This window comes from Trachemys scripta, chromosome 3 (genome assembly GCF_013100865.1).
Source record: "Trachemys scripta elegans isolate TJP31775 chromosome 3, CAS_Tse_1.0, whole genome shotgun sequence".
NCBI lineage: Eukaryota > Metazoa > Chordata > Testudines > Emydidae > Trachemys > Trachemys scripta.
The window spans coordinates 117173697-117189080 of NC_048300.1; the positions used below are offsets into that span (position 1 = coordinate 117173697).

Here is a 15384-nt window from a genome sequence, read left to right on the forward strand (position 1 = left end):
TGTGCCTGCAAGACCTGTCTTGGACTGTGTCTCTGTCATCTAAATAAACCTTCTGCTTTACTGGCTGGCTGAGAGTCATGGTGAATCCCAGGAAGCTGGGGGGGCAGGGCCCTGAGTCCCCCACACTCCGTGACAACTGGTCTACAATTTTTGAGAAGTCGTCTGCTTCAGAGATAAAATGTACTACTTATTATGTATTTTGATGTGCTGAATTCAAATATGACAATTAAAACAACTGATTGGCTACTGTTTCTAAGACATTTAAGTTTTTACATTTTATGTCTATGTATATTGTGTAGATAGTAGAGTTTTAATCATAAATTGTAAACCTAGGTCTTTTCATGTGTTTATGGTTGCTTTACATGATAATATTTCACCTGTCCTGTTTATGTAACACTTTAAAAATCAGCAAAAGGTTTATATAAATAAAATGTATTATGAAACAAAAGCAAAAAACTATTATGTACATAGTTTAGTCTTATTCAGTGTCTACTCAACGCTTCTTGGCTTGTCTCTTGTATTCATTAAATGGAGCATCTCCTGTCACTGTCCAGCAATAGTCTGCAAGCATTGATGGGCTCCATTTGCCCTGATAGCGTTTCTCCATTGTTGCCATGTCCTGGTGAAATCGCTTGCCGTGCTCGTCGCTCACTGCTCCGCAGTTCGGTGGAAAAAAATCTAGATGAGAGTGCAAAAAATGGATCTTTAGTGACATGTTGCAACCAAAGCTTTTGTATGCCTTGAGGAAGTTTTCCACCAACAACCTGTAGTTGTCTGCCTTGTTGTTTCCGAGAAAATTTATTGCCACTAACTGGAAGGCTTTCCATGCCGTCTTTTCCTTGCCACGCAGTGCATGGTCAAATGCATCATCTCGAAGAAGTTCACGAATCTGAGGACCAACAAAGACACTTTCCTTTATCTTAGCTTCACTTAACCTTGGAAATTTTCCACAGAGGTACTTGAAAGCTACTTGTGTTTTGTTAATGGCCTTGACAAAGTTCTTCATCAGACCCAGCTTGATGCGTAAGGGTGGTAACAAAATCTTCCTTGATTCAACAAGTGGTGGATGCTGAACACTTTTCCTCCCAGGCTCCAATGACTGTCGGAGTGGCCAATCTTTCTTGATGTAGTGGGAATCTCTTGCACGACTATCCCATTCACAGAGAAAACAGCAGTACTTTGTGTATGCAGTCTGCAGACCAAGCAAGAGAGCAACAACCTTCAAATCGCCACAAAGCTGCCACTGATGTTGGTCATAGTTTATGCACCTCAAAAGTTGTTTCATGTTGTCATAGGTTTCCTTCATATGGACTGCTTGACCAACTGGAATTGATGGCAAAACATTGCCATTATGCAGTAAAACAGCTTTAAGACTCGTCTTCGATGAATCAATGAACAGTCTCCACTCATCTGGATCGTGAACGATGTTGAGGGCTGCCATCACACCATCAATGTTGTTGCAGGCTACAAGATCACCTTCCATGAAGAAGAATGGGACAAGATCCTTTTGACGGTCACGGAACATGGAAACCCTAACATCACCTGCCAGGAGATTCCACTGCTGTAGTCTGGAGCCCAACAGCTCTGCCTTACTCTTGGGTAGTTCCAAATCCCTGACAAGGTCATTCAGTTCACCTTGTGTTATGAGGTGTGGTTCAGAGGAGGAGGATGGGAGAAAATGTGGGTCCTGTGACATTGATGGTTCAGGACCAGAAGTTTCATCCTCTTCCTCTTCCTCGTCTGACTCAAGTGAGAATGATTCTGGTGCATCAGGAACCGGCAGTCCTTCTCCGTGGGGTACTGGGCGTATAGCTGATGGAATGTTTGGATAATGCACAGTCCACTTTTTCTTCTTTGACACACCTTTCCCAACTGGAGGCACCATGCAGAAGTAACAATTGCTGGTATGATCTGTTGGCTCTCTCCAAATCATTGGCACTGCAAAAGGCATAGATTTCCTTTTCCTGTTCAACCACTGGTGAAGATTTGTTGCACAAGTGTTGCAGCATATGTGTGGGGCCCACCTCTTGTCCTGATCTCCAATTTTGCAGCCAAAATAAAGGTGATAGGCTTTCTTAACCATAGGGGTTATACTGTGCTTTTGTGATGCAAAAGTCACTTCACCACAAACATAGCAGAAGTTATCTGCACTGTTCACACAAGTACGAGGCATCTCTGCTCACTTTGGCTAAACAGAAATGTGTCCCTTTGCAAAATCAAACACTGACAAATAAGAGAGCACGACACTGTATGATTTCTAGAGCTGGTATAGGGCAATTTGTTCAGCAGAGTGATGTAAGCTTCGTTATGATTGCATCATCCATGACTTCTAGGAATAACATGATGCAATTCATATCATGTATGATGCAATACCCGCTTCAGATTGCATCATTCATTGTTTTGCCAAAAAAGCAAGTACTGTCCAAACCCAGTCATAGATTTATTCATAGATCCAGTCAAAGATGTATTTTAGTCATTTCTGGTTTAAATTGAGATCCCTTCCCTTTATAACTCACTTATCCTGCGCCATTCCCAAGTCAAGGGTTGTATATACTGACCCAATTGCATATTTTGAAAACTAGAGCCAATCAACAATTTTAAGCATCATTTTCGTTCTCAGTGACCCAGAATTAGTAACGTTTGACTACATTTATTTCAGAAGCATTTTGGCTGTAGAGCAGTGAAATAAGTGCCTACAAAGATTCTGGACATTGGATGGAGAGACATCATCATCAATAAATATATCCGAGAAATCACCAGCCAGCAGCTTATTTCCACTAGAATTAGAAAGAAGTATTGGACATATATGGGGCATGGGCTTCAGATGCCAACACACAGAGTCCCACATGTAACTGTCAAGTGGAAACCAACTGGGTTAGGAAATGAGGCTGCCCAAGAGACCTTAAAAAGAACCCTTCACAGGGAGGTCAGAATGGTTGATCATAACATCATCGAGTAGATGGAAGTAGTATCAAATGACAGAGAGGAATGGAAGAGATTAGTTTCACCCTGGGCATCAACATTGACATGATTATTTTGCCTCTGTATTTGGCACTGGTATGACCACTGCTGGAATACTGTGTCCAGATCTGGTGCCCACAATTGAAGAAGGATGCAGATAAATTGGAAAGGGCTCAGAGAAGAGCCATGAGAATGATTAAAGGAGTAGATAATGTGCCTTATAGCAATAAACTCAAGGAGTTCAATCTGTTTATCCTAACAAAGAGAAGTTTAAGGATGACTTGATTACAGTCTATAAGTACCTATATGGGGAACAATCTAGCAGAGAAAGGTATAATACAATTCAATGGTTGGCAGTTGAAGCTAGACAAATTTAGACTGGAAATAAGGCATAAATGTTTAACTGTGAGAGTAATTAGCCACTTTAACAATTTACCAAGTGTCATGGTGGATTCTCGATCAATGACAATTTTCAAATCAGGATTGGATGTTATTCTAAAAGATATGTTTAGGAATTATTTGGGAGAAGTTTTATGGCCAGGAAGTCATACAGAGCGGTGGGAAGCAATGGCTAGCATGAGGCTTCCCACAGTTCCCATTGGCCAGTGGGAGCTGCGGGGCGTTATACAGGAAATCAGACTAGATGACCACAATGGTTCCTTCTGGCCAGAGAATCTATTAATCTATGAATCTATCAATTTAATTCTTGGTTTGTGATCACTAATCCATCAAAAGCAATGAAAAATATTATCTATAAGTAATATAGACATAAAAGTGCAAATATGTTGTGTTGGCAGCAAGAACCATTCTATGGTGCCAGTGGATTCTAGAGCAGGGTTCTGCAACCTTTGGCATGCAGCCTGTTAGGGTAAAGCTGCTGGTGGGCTGGGCCGGTTTGTTTATCTGGAGCGTCCGCAGGCATGGAACTCCGCAGCTCCCACTGACGTTCCCAGCCAATGGGAGCTACGGAAAGCGGCATAGGCCGAGGGACGTGCTAGCCACTGCTTCCCACAGCTCTCATTGTCCAGGAACAGCAAACCGCAGCCAGTGGGAGGTGTGGAGCTCTGTGCCTGCGGACGCTCCAGATAAACAAACCAGCCTGGCCCACCAGTGGCTTTACCCTGATGGGCTGGGTGCCAAAGAGTGCCTACCCATGCTCTAGAGGTAACAGTACAAAGTGTATTAGTTACGGTCTGTCTGTTTGTGGGGAAAAAAACAAAACTTGTCCTCAGATCCCGACATTAGAAGATGGACTTGGCTTGGCCTTTATCTCATGTTTAAGCCGAAAGAATTCAGGATAAGGCTGTGAATAAAAACAGGAACTGGAATAAAATCTCTGTGAGCCCAAATATCGTCCCAACAGCAGAGGGGAGAGAAGCTGAAAAAAGGAAGTCTGCTCCATTGATTCTGAAGCTGTGCTTGTGAGAGTATTAGGATGCAAAAATGTCAATAATTGAATGGTTTTTCTGTTTGAGATCATTAACATTTATTTCTATAATTTTTCTCCTTAATAAGTTGCATCTAGCTCCTGGTTGGATCACGTCAGAGGCTGGTCTACCCACAGGGAAGAGTTCAATATTTTCTTCCTTACCTATGAGGAGATGAAGAAGGTGAGACCAGTCAATGACTTTATATCTGAAAGAAACAGTAAATAAAATGCCTCAATTTTTCAGTCTAATTTTGCTACCCTTACTCACATTGAGCTGTTCTTTACTCTGTGAAGACTTGTGTTCATTTCACAGAATAAGGTACACTGTTCTCATTGATTTCAATGCGAGTACTTGAAAAAGTACTTCTCAGTGTGAGTAAGGGTGGAAGAATCAGAACCGTAGTGTGAGATGTTCAGAAGCACCAAAGTAAGTTCGCCGCTTAACTCCCATTGACATTCAATAGCACATAGGAGCCTAATTCATTTAGTTACAAAAGGTGCCATTTGCTTCCTAATGAAGAATATCTGCTGGATGTGAGTACAGTTAGAAAAGATAATAATCTTGCTTTACTTCATTTCCTTTCCTGACTAGCAGGACGGCAGCTACACAACCCATCCCACGAGGCATCCTAAGGGAAAAGGAGAGATTTTGTTACATTTTAGAACTTCTCAAACTGCTTTTAGAACTGAAGATCTCCATGTAATTTTTTGTGAAAAATGATATTTTATTGCACTGACTATTCAAAGCTAGGTTTTTAGTAAATAAAATATATTAATAACTGTTAGGGAGCTTATTCCTTTACTCTCCCACTTCCCTGGTCCTTCTTGCATGAACAGAGAGCAACAATACCTGAAGTCTGAAGGTGCAAACAATTTGATGTTTTTTGGGGTGAACTTCCAGCAAGCTTAAATCCAAGTTCCTTTTTCCTTATTTTGGAATCCCAACTTACTTCCTGTTTGCCCATAATATATATAGTAATATTCTTAGCTACACCTTAACCAAACATTCTACTAAAATTTACCTAACCAATCCTAACATATTGTAACATGATTAGCTAACCAATTATATCCCACCACCTTAATTAGTTTACACCCAGCAAAATTAATTATACAGCAGATAGAAACATTCCCAGAACCAGACAGAGACCATGCAAATAAGCATAGCAAAGTGGGAACTATAATGACAAAACAATACAGAAGTGAGGATTTTACAACTACATCTATACAGACATAAGGGTTTCCCAGCTGTGTTTATTGATAAGTGAGTTCTTACCAGACAGAAAACTATCAAACTAAATTTCCTTTTACATTTTCTAGGCTCTTTTCTTTCTCTGGAGGTGATTGATCGGATCACCTTCCTAACAGCCCCAGATCGCCTTATTTCAATAGGGCTAGTTTGGAATGTGAGCATGTGACCGCACGTTTCCCAGTTTATGGCTGCCTCTTAGCCAAAGGCATTGGGCTAAGAACAGGGCCTCAGACTGTCACAGTGAGAGAAGGCCCTTACACAGAGTCTTTCTTTTATACCTCTATAACTAGCTAAATGATAAACATAGACCTAAATTCTTAAAGTACAGGCCTTTACAGACAGGCTTGAATATCTATATCCTAACACTCTACCCCTTTTTTTCTTTTGGGATTTTTCTGCCCAGGTATTTCTGGAAAGCATAGAACATATGGCGACACACTTTTTGATAGGGCCTGGCATTAAGGTGGAAAGTGTTGATGCTTTATTTGTTTTACTGCACCTTGTGTAGTACCATGCCCTGTACCTTTTTTTGTACGGGCATACCACACCTATTTTAATTAGTGTTTTAGACTTTTTATTATAGTGGGCCCGAGAAGGTTGGGTTCGGGTTGTTTAGTACACTGAAGTGGAGGGCTTACTACATTACTTATAGGTTATAATTAGTGGCTGTTTGCTAGGGGGCTGTGCCCCCCCCCCCCGATTGTTTTTATATGCAATGTGACATAAATACAGTTAACAATACACCAGCTGCTATGATAATTTACAGCAACACTGAGAGTTCTGACCACTGCAGTATGGTCCAACATTTCGGCCACCACCAAAAACACTGCTTTATCTTTTTCTGATAGGGTTAAAATTTTGTCAGTGCCATTTTGTAGTGTGTATTGTAAGTGTGTTCAACTGTTGGCGCTTGCAGCAAGTTGCTTTTGTAATTTTTGTGTACTTTTGTTTATATTGTGTGTTTATTCAATATTTACAGTGAAATGTGGTATTGTTTAAACCAATTTAACTACTTGGTACGGCATGGGGTAGTAGGTGCTGGTTTGATTGTTTACAACAATTAAGTTTACTGATTCACTGGTGCACCATAGTTTAGGTGGCAGTGTATAGAAGTTTATAATTTGGTTATATACTGGAAGGATTTTGCCTTCTAGTGTTATATTGCAGGATTGCATACATTTCCAACAGAATACACCGTACCCCATATACATTACCCCTAAATGCCCCCCCCCCCCCCCGTTTGCAATAGGCCATTTGTTTTGCTTCTTCATAGTTATAGGACGGGGGCACATTTATATATATATATATATTTTTTGATATACAACTGCTTAATGTGATGACAGTTTAATTTACCCCATTCCACCCCCACCCCGCACCTATTTCCTAGTGGCTCCCAACGCGCTCCTCCTTTCCTAGTTACTTCCACAGGGTTAAGGGACCACCTTATTTGCATTTTCTTTCCATGGTAGTAGAGTAACAATTACTCAAGAACTTTTTTTACAGCTGGGGGATGTTATTTTTTAGGTAGATGGGTATGTTTTTGCAATTGTGGATAAATATGGGCTAGCCTTTTGATTTAATACTGAAGGCCATTGTTTTGACCAAGCTTTTTTATAATATTTACTAACATTATTAACTGAGCATTTTGAATACCAACACACATTTTTTGCCATGTTAGTTTTTTGAAGTCATCCCCCATCCATGTTACCAGGTCCCCTGCTCAATGAGTTAACTGCAAGTTTACCTTTACTGCTGTCCTTCACCCTGTGGCAACTGCCAATAGTTGCTGTACTATTAATTTATTAATTTGTTGTTGAAATTTTATATTTTGACTTACTAATTGTTTGGTTACCCACTTATTCCCCAGATTTTATGTACCAACATAGTGTTTTCTGCTGCCCACAATTCCCTTTTTATTCAAAACTAGGTTTTTAGTAAATAAAATATATTAATAACTATTTTGTCGTTTTCAATAAAGACATCTATGTGAAATCTTTGAAAAGTACAGAACTCTTCAAAATTCCAATTTTTTTTAGAAACTAGTTTTTCACTTTTCTACCAGCTCAGCTAGCTTTTAACTCCTTAACAACTTCACCTAGCTTAGCAGAAGTCAGATTTAAACTACTTTGAGTGTCCATACATGGGTTTGTTCTGGTTGAACTAAATCAATTTTAAACTGATTTTAGTCACACTTTATACACAAGATCTGGAGTATCTGAGTGCACCTCTTAGCTAAATAGGTAGTGATGCAGCAGCATCCTCTCTGCTGACTTCAGCAGGAAGCATGTTGATAGTAGCAGTAAGGCTGATTAACAAAGCGAGGAAAGTCCCTTCCCATTAAGAGGTCCAACTCCTGATATATATATTCATAGATTCCAAGGCCAGAAGGGACCATTATGATCATCTTGTCTCACCTCCTGTATAACACAGACCGCAGAACTTCCCCAAAATAATTTCTACAGAAGATCTTTTAGAAAAATATCCAATCTTGAGTCAAAAATTGTCAAGTATCAGAGGGGTAGCCGTGTTAGTCTGAATCTGTAAAAAGCAACAGAGGGTCCTGTGGCACCTTTAAGACTAACAGAAGTATTGGGAGCATAAGCTTTCGTGAGTAAGAACCTCACTTCTTCAGATGCAAGACTTGCATCTGAAAAAATTGTCAGTGATGGAGAATCCACCATGATCCCCTGGTATATTGTTCCAATGGTTAATTACCCTCACTCTTAAAAATGTAAACCTTATTTCTAGTCTGAATTTGTTTAGCTTCAACTTCCAGCCCTTGGATTGTGTTATAATTTTCTTTGCTAGACTGAAGAGCCCATTAATAAATATTTGTTCCCCATGTAGGTAATTATAGTCTGTAATCAAGTCACCTCTTAACCTTCTCTTTGTTAAATTAAATAAGAACATAAGAACGGCCATACTGGGTCAGACCAAAGGTCCATCTAGCCCACTGTCCTGTTTTCCAACAGTGGCCAATGCCGGCTGCCCCAGAGGGAGTGAACCTAACAGGCAAAGATCAAGTGATCTCTCTCCTGCCATCCATCTCCACCCTGTGACAAACAGAGGCTAGGGACACCATTCCTTACCCATCCCAGCTAATAGCCATTAATGGATTTAACCTCCATGAATTTATCCAGTTCTCTTTTAAACGCTGTTTAAAAGCTGAAGTTAAAAAACTGAAGGTTCCAAATAAGAAATCACCTTTATGCTTTAGTGTTATATCCCTATGCTCAGTTTCCCTTTATTTAAGTATCCCATTATCCTTCACTCTATTATTTTATTTATTTAGTACTTTTATTTTTCTAATTTGGGAAACTGTTACTTTGAAATAATGTTCATTTCAGGATCTCAGAGGCGCGGTGCTGAAAATCTGCAAATTCTTAGGAAAGCAGCTAAATGAAAAGGAGCTGGACACTGTTGTGGAAAATGCTACATTTGATAAAATGAAAACTGATCCCAGGGCAAACTATGATTCCATGCAAAGCAATCTCCAGGAACGAGGCAAAGGACATTTTCTTCGGAAAGGTAAGGCAGAAGCAGCCAAATCTAATAAATATTTAATCCTGCAGATCCTGGCACAGGACATGTTGAAGCTAGCTGCCTAGGACTTCCAATCACAACTTTCTGTCCCCAGGAAACAATTGGCTTTGGAGCACTAAGACTGCTGAGTGAGGTTGTATCACTGTGTAACAATGGGTATGTCTACACTACAGGATTATTCTGATTTTACAGAAATCGATTTTTGGAAAGAGATTGTATAAAGTCGAGTGCACGCGGCCACACTAAGCACATTAATTCAGCAGTGTGTGTCCATGTACGGAGGCTAGCATCGACTTCCGGAGCGTTGCACTGTGGGTAGCTATCCCATAGCTATCCCATAGTTCCCGCAGCCTCCCCCGCCCATTGGAATTCTGGGTTGAGATCCCAATGCCTGATGCGGCAAAAAACATTGTCGCTGGTGGTTCTGGGTACAGCCTCACCCCACCCTCCATGAAAGCAATGGCAGACAACCATTTTGCATCTTTTTTCCTGGGTGAACACTGCACTGCGTTCACCATACCATGTCAAGCATGGAGCCCGCTCAGCTCAAGACAGCAGTCATGAACATGGTAAACACCTTGCGCATTCTCGTGCAGTTTATGCTGAACCAGGACCAGAAAAACCAGGTGAGGAGGAGGCGGCGACTGCAGCGCGGTGACAAGAGTGATGAGGACATGGACATGGACACAGAATTCTCTCAAACCACGGGCCCCGGCGCTTTGGAGATCATGTTGTTAATGGGGCAGGTTTAGCCATGGAATGCCAATTCTGAGCCTGGGAAACAAGCACAGACTGGTGGGATAGCATAGTGGGATGATTCCCAGTGGCTGCGAAACTTTTGCATGCGTAAGGGCACTTTCATAGAACTTTCTGACTTGCTTTCACCTGCCCTGACGCGCCAGAATACCAAGATGAGAGCAGCCCTCACAGTTGAGAAGCGAGTGGCGATAGCCCTGTGGAAGCTTGCAACGCCAGACAGCTACCGGTCAGTCGGTAATCAATTTGGAGTGGGCAAATCTACTGTGGAGGCTGCTGTGATACAAGTAGCCAAAGCAATCACTGAGCTGCTGCTACCAAAGGTAGTGACTCTGGGAAATGTGCAGGTCATAGTGGATGGCTTTGCTGCAATGGGATTCCCTAACTGTGGTGGAGTGATAGACGGAACCATATCCCTATCTTGGCACTGGAGCACCAGGGCAGTCAGTATATAAACTGCAAGGGGTACTTTTCAATGGTGCTGCAAGCACTGGTGGATCAAAAGGGATGTTTCACCAACATCAACGTGGGCTGGCCGGGAAGGGTTTATGACGCTCGTGTCTTCAAGAACACTACTCTGTTTAAACGGCTGCAGGAAGGGATTTACTTCCCAGACCAGAAAATAACCATTGGGGATGTTGAAATGCCTATCGTTATCCTTGGTGACCCAGCCTACCCCTTAATGCCATGGCTCATGAAGCCATACACAGGCAGTCTGGACAGTAGTCACGAGCTTTTCAACTACAGGCTGAGCAAGTGCAGAATGGTGGTAGAATGTGCCTTTGGACGTTTAAAGGGATGCTGGCTCACGTTACTGACTCACTCAGACCTCAGCCAAACCAATATTCCCATTGTTATTGCTGCTTGCTGTGTGCTCCACAATTTCTGTGAGAGTAAGGGGGAGACCTTTATGGCTGGGTGGGAGGCTGAGGCAAATCGCCTGGCCACTGATTACGCGCAGCCAGACACCAGGGCGATTAAAAGATCACACCAGGAAGCGCTGCGCATCAGAGAAGCTTTGAAAACCAGTTTCATGACTGGCCAGGCTACGGTGTGAAAGTTCTGTTTATTTCTCCTAGATGAAAACCCGCCCCCTTGACTCATTCTCTGTAAGCAACCCACCCTCCCCCTTCAATCACAGCTTGCTTTCAAAGGAAATAAAGTCACTATCATTTAAAAATCATTTATTCTTTATTAATTGATTATAAAAAGAGGGAGAGAACTGACAAGGTAGCCCAGGTGGGGTTTGGGAGGAGGATATGAGGGAAAGAAAAGGCCACTAAAAAGTTTAAAATAATGACAGCCTTTTGGTTGGGCTGTCCACTGGGGTGGAGTGGGAAGGTGTACGGAGCCTCCCTCCCTGCGTTCTTACATGTCTGGGTGAGGAGGCTATGGAACATGGTGAGGGGGGAGGGTGGTTACACAGGGGCTGCAGCGGCAGTCTGTGATCCTGCTGTCGTTCCTGAAGCTCCACCAGACGCCGGAGCATGTCCGTTTGCTCACGCCAGCAGCCCCAGTGTTGCATCCTGCTTCCTCTGATCTTCCTGCCGCCATCTCTCATCTCGAGCTTCTCTCCTCTCCTCACGTTGGTCCCTTCTTTCCTCATGTTGGTCCCTCATGTCCTCATGTTGGTCCCTCCTGTCCTCACGTTCACTGGCCTCTTTCCTGTACTTTGAAACTGCGTCCTTCCACTCATTCAGATGAGCTCTTGCATTGTGGGTCGATTCCATGATTTCCGAAAACATTTAGTCTCTCGTCCTTTTTTTTCGCCTCCTTATCTGAGATAGCCTTCGGGACAGAGGAGGGAGGCTTGAAAAATTTGCAGCTGCAGGAGGGAGGGAAAAAAGGGAGAGAAATATTTAAAAAGATACATTTTACAGAACAATGCTTATACTCTTTCACGGTGAACAACACTATTCACATTACATAGCACATGTGATTTTGATACAAGGTGACATTTTGCATCTTAATATTGAGTGCCTGCGGCTTTGGTGTTAAGGAGCACAGACGCAGGTCTGGGCAACAGAATTCGGCTTGCATGCGGCCATGGTAAGCCATTGTCTTTCGGCTTCTGTAGCCTTCAGAAAAGCAGCGCCCGGCTTTCTCACATACCAAGCAAAGCCTGTTGAGTGCTGTGGTTTTCCTGTTAACGTGCAGCAGCAGAAACCAAACTACCTCGCCCCCCCAATCCAATTCTCTGGGATGATCACTTTATCCCTCCCCCTCACCACGTGGCTGGTATCAGGGAAGATCCCTGCTAGCCAAACGCGAAAAGCTCAGCGCCAATGATCCCCCTCCCTGCCCCCCGCTTGGCTAACTGCAGGGAAGGATTTCTTTTCAATCACAGGCAAACAGCCCAGTAAGAACAGGGTTCTGTCCCCTTAATTAAATTCCCATATTTCAACCAGGTTACCATGAACGATATCACTCTCCTGAGGATAACACAGTGAGATAAAGAACGGATGTTGCTTGAATGTCAGCAAACACCGGGACCATACGCTGCCAGGCTTTGTCATGCAATGATACCAGATTACTTGCTACTAGTATGGCATGGTCAAGTGTCCTACCATGGAGGATGGAGATGGACTAAGGCTGCACTGCCCAGAAACCTTATGGAAAGGCTTTTGGAGTACCTCCAGGAGAGCTTCATGGAGATGTCCCTGGAGGATTTCTGCTTCATCCCCAGACACGTTAACAGACTTTTCCAGTAGTTGTACTGGCCGCGAATGCCTCCCAAATCCTCAGGGCAAATTAATCATTAAAAAACACTTGCTTTTAAACCATGTTTTATATTTACAAAGGTACACTCACTGGAGGTCCCTTCCATGGCCTCATTGTCTGGGGGTTGGGAGGGTACTTCTGTCAGGCTGAAAAAAAGATCCTGACTGTTAGGGAGAACAGAGTGCTGTGTGGTCTACGGGAGCTTTTCCTCCTCCTCCTCCTCCTCCTCCTCCTCATCTTCTGCATCCTCAGAATCCTCAGGCATGGCTGAGATTACCCCCGCCTCGGAATCCATGGTCAGGGGTGGGGTAGTGGTGGCGCCCCCCCCCCCCCCCGAGAATTGCATGCAGCTCAGCGTAGAAGCGGCATGTCTGCGGCTCTGCCCCGGACCTTCCGTTTGCTTCTTTGGTTTTCTGGTAGGCTTGTCTGAGCTCCTTAACTTTCAAGTGGCACTGTAGTGAGTCCCTACTGTGGCCTCTCTCCATCATGGCCTTGGAGATTTTTTCAAAAGTTTTGGCATTTCGTCTTTTGGAACGTAGTTCTGCTAGCACTGAATCCTCTCCCTATATAGCGATCAGATCCAGTACCTCCCATACGGTCCATGCTGGTGCTCTTTTTTGGTTCTTGGACTGCATGGTTACCTGTGCTGATGAGCTCTGCGTGGTCACCTGTGCTCTCCACGCTGGACAAACAGGAAATGAAATTCAAAAGTTCGCGGGGCTTTTCCTATCTACCTGGCCAGTGCATCCGAGTTCAGATTGCTGTCCAGAGTGGTCACAATGGTGCACTGTGGGATAGCTCCCGGAGGCCAATACCTTCGAATTGCGGCCACACTAACCCTAATCCAAAATGGCAATACCGATTTCAGTGCTACTCCCCTCGTCAGGGAGGAGTACAGATATCGATATTAAGAGCTCTTTATGTCGAGGTAAAGGGCTTCGTTGTCTGGACGGGTGCAGGGTTAATTTGGTTTAACGCTGCTAAATTTGAGATAAACTCCTAGTGTAGACCAGGCCAATGTTTCAGACACCACGTCTCACAGATTAAAAGAGAGCTGTACTACTTTGCTCAATGCAATATCTTAAATGTTTGCTGAGCAAAGTAGTGCAGCTTCCTTTTGATCTGTGAGAAAAAAGTGTCAATATTTTTAAAAAATGAAAATGTTCAATAAGCTCTCTTGGAGGGTAACATCAGGACCAGCTCTACCTTTTTTGCCGCCCCAAGCGGCGAAGCAAAGAAAAAAAAAAAGTGGCCGCAGCAGTGCTGCCGAAGAAGGAAAAATGAAAAAGCTGCCGCCGAACTGCCAGCGAGTCAGAGTGCCACTCCAAGAACGGACCGAGTGCCGCCCCTTCATATTTGCCGCCCCAGGCACCTGCTTCCTTAGCTGGTGTGTAGAGCCAGTCCTGGGTAACATTCATTTTGTGCCACTTGTAAAAGGGAAGGGTCATCTTCAAGAAATTAAAATGTGAACATTAGAGAAAACTAAAAGCATTTCTGTTTAGTGCTTCTGAGAAACTTCACACACAGTGGGCATCGGAACTGATTTTGTCTCTACAGCTTCCAGGGGTTATTTAGAGTATGAAACTAGCCAAAGAAATAAAATCTAAGGAACAATTATTGTGGCTGAGAGGAGAGGGGTATTTTTCATGTTGTAGTCCTTATATGGGAGAGTTGTGAATAGATGTCAGGGGTTTGTGGTCTTCTGATACTGCTGAACAGGGCCGGATTAACCTTTTGTGGGCCCAGAGCCAAACATATTTGTAGACCCCCGTGTAATCGTTGTTATGGGTCCCTTCCGAGTGAGGGCCTGATGTGGCAGTGCCATTGGTGCCATGGTATACCTGGTACTGAATCTCAGAGACATTTTTCATTTTGATCACTCACCTCTGCAAAACTATGTGTATTGCCATACCCAGCTTTCTCAGCCCCCAGTTTTTCTCACTGAGCTATACCCATGTGGATTTACTAGTGTCCACAGTGAGCAGAACTTTCATAGTGAATAGGGAAACTCCCCACGGATTTATCTCCTTCCTCATTCAGACATTCTATAGCCATGTCTCCAGTACCACCCTATTTCACCAGTCACTGTAGGTGGCTCTGGCCTCAGCTCAATAAATTTCCACAGCCAGCAGATGCCTGATCAGTTCTGACAAATCCCTTCCCCAGCACCCTTCCTGCCATTTGAGCAAGCCACTTGCAAACACCATTTCCCCAACCCTGGATAAGTGCCCATTTGAGCACTTAGCCCCTAGGAACCTGGAGTCACCAGCCTTCTTTCTCCCTCTGCTCCCATCTACGTGCTATTCCACCACCACCTCTCCCCATGCTTGTTTCCCTTCTATCTTGGCCGTGCTCTCCAGCCAGCAGGTCCTATTCTCCCCCTGCAAGTCTGACCTGCTTCTTCTTTCCCTGCTCCTCTTGATATTCCTTTCCTACTGCTGAGTTCTGTTCCTTGAGGTTAACTCCAGTTTATCTGCTCCTAGCTCTAATGGCCCCCCGTAGTCAGAGAGGAACCTGTGGCTTCTCTGGCTACAGCCATCGGACCAATTGCCAGAGGCCAGCCTTAGACAGCTGCACCTACTAGCTGCAGGAGGGGTGGCAATTGCAAGGCTGAACATGCTTGAACCCTGCAACAGCAGCATTAGGGACTCTGTCTCAATCTTCAGCGCTGGCCCTAGGCAGCTGCAGACTCTGCAGTAAAGTGTTTCCCTACTCCAGGCCATGG

General features: G+C 43.6%; 1 protein-coding gene across 4 annotated transcripts in view; it reads left to right on the forward strand.

The window, feature by feature from the left end:
* LOC117875004 (amine sulfotransferase-like) overlaps positions 1-15384 on the forward strand; it is a 95555-nt gene that overhangs the window by 78942 nt on the left and 1229 nt on the right. For 3 of the 4 annotated variants that reach the window (XM_034765815.1, XM_034765813.1, XM_034765816.1), the window contains 2 exons: positions 4486-4571; positions 8987-9167. In XM_034765815.1, coding sequence (XP_034621706.1) covers positions 4486-4571; positions 8987-9167 — 267 coding nt within the window. Of the gene's footprint in view, positions 1-4476; positions 4572-8986; positions 9168-15384 lie in introns of all 4 variants that reach the window. The other variant, XM_034765814.1, reaches the window with a different exon arrangement.